The 3,759-nt window shown below is 36.3% G+C and overlaps 2 protein-coding genes across 2 annotated transcripts; both read right to left on the bottom strand.

Annotated features, from left to right (window-relative positions):
- Positions 1 to 289: 289 nt before the first annotated feature.
- On the bottom strand, positions 290 to 540 carry CBG01367 (the record flags this gene model as incomplete). Its single annotated transcript, XM_002636074.1, has 2 exons — positions 290 to 411; positions 459 to 540. The coding sequence occupies 2 exons, from the start codon at positions 538 to 540 to the stop codon at positions 290 to 292; spliced, it is 204 nt and encodes a 67-aa protein (XP_002636120.1).
- A 1,126-nt stretch (positions 541 to 1,666) lies between these two features.
- Positions 1,667 to 1,989, bottom strand: CBG26988 (the record flags this gene model as incomplete). The annotated part of the gene is made up of 2 exons (XM_045236886.1): positions 1,667 to 1,776; positions 1,926 to 1,989. The coding sequence occupies 2 exons, from the start codon at positions 1,987 to 1,989 to the stop codon at positions 1,667 to 1,669; spliced, it is 174 nt and encodes a 57-aa protein (XP_045098007.1).
- Between the last annotated feature and the right edge of the window lie 1,770 nt (positions 1,990 to 3,759).

Consider the following 3,759-nt stretch of genomic DNA (forward strand, 5'->3'; position numbering starts at 1 on the left):
GAAGGGTAAAAATATATGTATTATCTTATGGTGTTTACGGTGTTGCCTGGAAAACATCTGTACGATATATGGCGTTATACTGATAAACTTTACAAAAATACTTACAAGGGAAGTACCCCAAGTGTCCGCTCGATTTTTCTTAGATATTGGTGGCTAAAAATGTTCCCCGGGCTAGCTCTTTTTATTTAAACTGATTACTCAAATCAATTCATAACAAACTTTATGGATTTATACAAGAATTTATTTCAAAATTATTACATAAATTGAATTCCATCAAAGTCGATATTGTCTATTTTCCCCATCCCCATCCATATGGTCTGTATCCCCATGGACGTCCCCATCCTCCGTGGTGATGGTGGTGGTGTCCCCATCCTCCGTATCCACCATAACCTCCGTATCCATATGGGCGGTCTTAAATTGAAAAATAAGAAATCTGCCTTTTTCGAAAAATGTCTTACATCCATATCCCCATTGGGCATTGGCAAAAGCGAGCAAGCATGCAATTAAAAGCACCAAGAAGAATAGTTGAGCGGAAATCATTTTTTGTATGGAATCTGAAATGATTTTCAATCAGTCTGATTATATAAATAATTGTAAGAAAAAGTAAGAGACTTCTAGAAGCTTCTAGGTTCTAAAAGATCGAGAAAGTACTTATCTCAAAAGTAAAAAAGAAGATCAATGTTGTGCCATCAGAAACTTGCCCTGTCCTTTTATACCCGTCTCTTCTGACCCTATTCCCCGAATCGTTTTCCCTTGTGTCTTTATCGTTGTTGTTTTTTCTGACCTTCAATCTTATCTCCGCCATATCACGTCATCTGTCAGAAGTTTTGTGTTTCGGAGATGTCTAGTTTTCCGTTTAGGCGACCATGTGGGATATTGGATCAAGAAATTAAAAGATGGTTTATTTCTATCGTTCGCTGAAGAAGCAATTATTTGTAGAACTGGTGGGTCTAGAGGTTTCCAGAATTCGGCGATCACTAATTTTAACATTCTCATGCTGGTACTGGTTTGGGATCACGAAGTGTGCCGAATGGATATTTTCGGACGATCTACTATATTACCATTAATTATACTTCTATTAAAGTACAGGATGAAAAGATAGCAAACTTAAGGTCCTCCACAATGTCAAGTTTCAGCTCAATTATCTTGGCTCAAACAATTAATCAGTTGACAACTTCTTCATATCTTTAATAGGAACCGAGATAAATTGGCTCAAAGTTTTAATCTTAGGGGCCCTTAATATCAGGTTTTACGATACACCTTTGAAGTAAGAAGATATAAGACAAAGTTACTCACTTTGTTTGATATTTTCAGATTAAACTAAACAAAAAATTCAATTTTGTAGTTGACAACTTTTTTGTACAAATTCATCCAAATGAGATAAACCGCCCGAAAATGTCTGTAAGATTTGTCACTGGGTTCAAGCGATATCCTATTTGGATAAATTTCTCTGAAAAAGTTGTCCACTTCACAACTGAAATTCTTTTTTGTTTAGTAGAGATTTAAATGTTCATACTTGTCCATTAGTCATTTGTGAAGACCAAGATAGAATTATGGCTGACAAAGGCGCCAAAAATTTGATGATTTGAAGATTTTATTACAGTTCTCTGGATTAAACAGTATTCATACATTTTTACATTTCATTGGTCATGAAAGTTGACATTGTCTAGTTTCTCCATCCACCGTGTCCGAATCCATGGTGTCCGAAATCATGGTGTCCATGATGTCCGTGGTCGTGATGGTCGAATCCATGATGGTGATTGTCGAAATGGCCGTCTGAAAAAATTTTTTTTTGAGGGGAATATCTAAAATTTTGAAGGAGGGCTACAGCTCAGCCGTTAGCGACGCCCTACCTGTAACGGTGGGACCACAAGTTCAACTCCTTGAGAGGCTTATATGAACAAAATGTCTTTCAAGGAACTTACAGGAATGAACAGCAACCATGCAGGCAACGAGGAGAACGACCAGGAAAAAGAATTGAACGGTCATCTTTTTTTTTCTGAAAAAATAAGATCTCAGAAAACAGTAGACAGTCAGAATCTTTGAAAAAAATATTCGATATTTTCCCCAATCCGGACCTTCACTTTTATACATTCTGAACTTATTTACAAGTTCTCCTGTTCATTTTCGTGATCTCTATTTTTGTTGTTGTCTTCTGATATCTTTGTTTTTATCAGCTGATTCAAAAAACAGTCTAGTGAAATATTTTGATCCCTACATCATTGAAAATATGTTTTAGAAAGAAAATAGCCATGACTGGGCACTGAGAAATAACTGGAATCCTGTTAGGATGATCATAATGACTAATTGAAATTTTAACAAAATATTTTTCTAAAAATTTTAGACTAAAATAATAACGTTTTTTTCCGATCGTCACATGATATAAAAATTTAGACCAACATTTGGACATCAAAAATTGAACTAGATCGATTGCATCTCAAGATTTCATTATTGTGAATTTATTCCTATTCCGAAATGGACAGATGCTGAATAACTGGTTCTAAAACGTCCGGTTGCGAAACAATCCGTTGCAAAATGGTCAGATGCGAAATGACCCGTTCTTAAACGTCCGGCTGCTAAATGGTCAGTTGTGAAGCAATCAGTTGCAAAATTGCCAGTTGCGAAATGGTTAGTTGTCAAACAATCAACTGCAAAATGATCCTTGGAAATGTTTATGGTAAGTTTTCAAATTACCGGTTCAAGAAAGTCCGGTTACTAAATTGCGAAATTGTCAGTTCCGAAGTTATCAGTAGCAAAATAGCCGGTTGAATTATGGTCCGGTAAAATTTCCGCTTGTAGAACGGTCGGTTCCAAAATGGTCCTTTGTGAAGTGGTCCATTGCAAAACGGTAAGTTGCAAAACAACCAATTCTAAAACGTCCGGTTGCGAAATGGTCCATTGCACAGTGACCTGTTCTAGAACATCCAGTTGCAATATGGTCCACAGAAAAATTATCTAATGCAAAATTACCGGTTAAAAACGGCCAGTTGCAAAACAGTATGTTTCAAAACTATCAGTTGCGAAACGACCGGTTCTGAAACGCCCGGTTGCAAAATGGTCAGTTGCCAAATGGTCATGAACTATGATAATGTCAAACAGTTCTTTTTCAGATTCATCTGAAAATAAGCCCGAGAAAAAAATGAAGGCAGATTCTTGATATCGTATAAAATTGGAACGGAAGTGATAGGAAAATCGAAGACATATCGAAAGTGAAGAAAATTTTCGGGGCGAATATGCAGATTTTGGAGAACTGAGATATCTGTGACGTCTGACGATCAAAAAATTTGGATTTTAGAAATTTTCTTTCAAGTTTTCGTTTTGATTTTATTGATATTTCCAGCACTTTTCTCTTATTCTTAAGCTTCGAAAAGTGATAATTGCTATATACCTTATTTTCTCTAATAGAAGCCCACCCTAATCGTGCACTTTGCGCTCGATTATCTCGGTTCCTATCAGAGATATCGAGAAACTGTCAATTGATAAAATATTGGTCATATTATGATTAATAATATAAGAAGGCAAAGTATTTCTATCCGAATTATTTGCCAATTAAGGATCCTTCCTATTTTTACCATAACTCACAAGCAAATCCAATTCCATTTAAAGCTGATGAAAAATAGTAGTAGTACGAGTTGGTAAACAAGAAGCCCAATGGGAACGATGTGAAGCAGATTGAAGAGATCAGAAGGGTAGTTTTGGCACTGGTTGCATAGAGGAAGGACGGTGAGAAGAAACAAGCGGTGACATAGGCCAGGTAGC

This window comes from Caenorhabditis briggsae (assembly GCF_000004555.2).
Source record: "Caenorhabditis briggsae complete genome, chrV, whole genome shotgun sequence".
In the NCBI taxonomy this organism is placed as follows: domain Eukaryota; kingdom Metazoa; phylum Nematoda; class Chromadorea; order Rhabditida; family Rhabditidae; genus Caenorhabditis; species Caenorhabditis briggsae.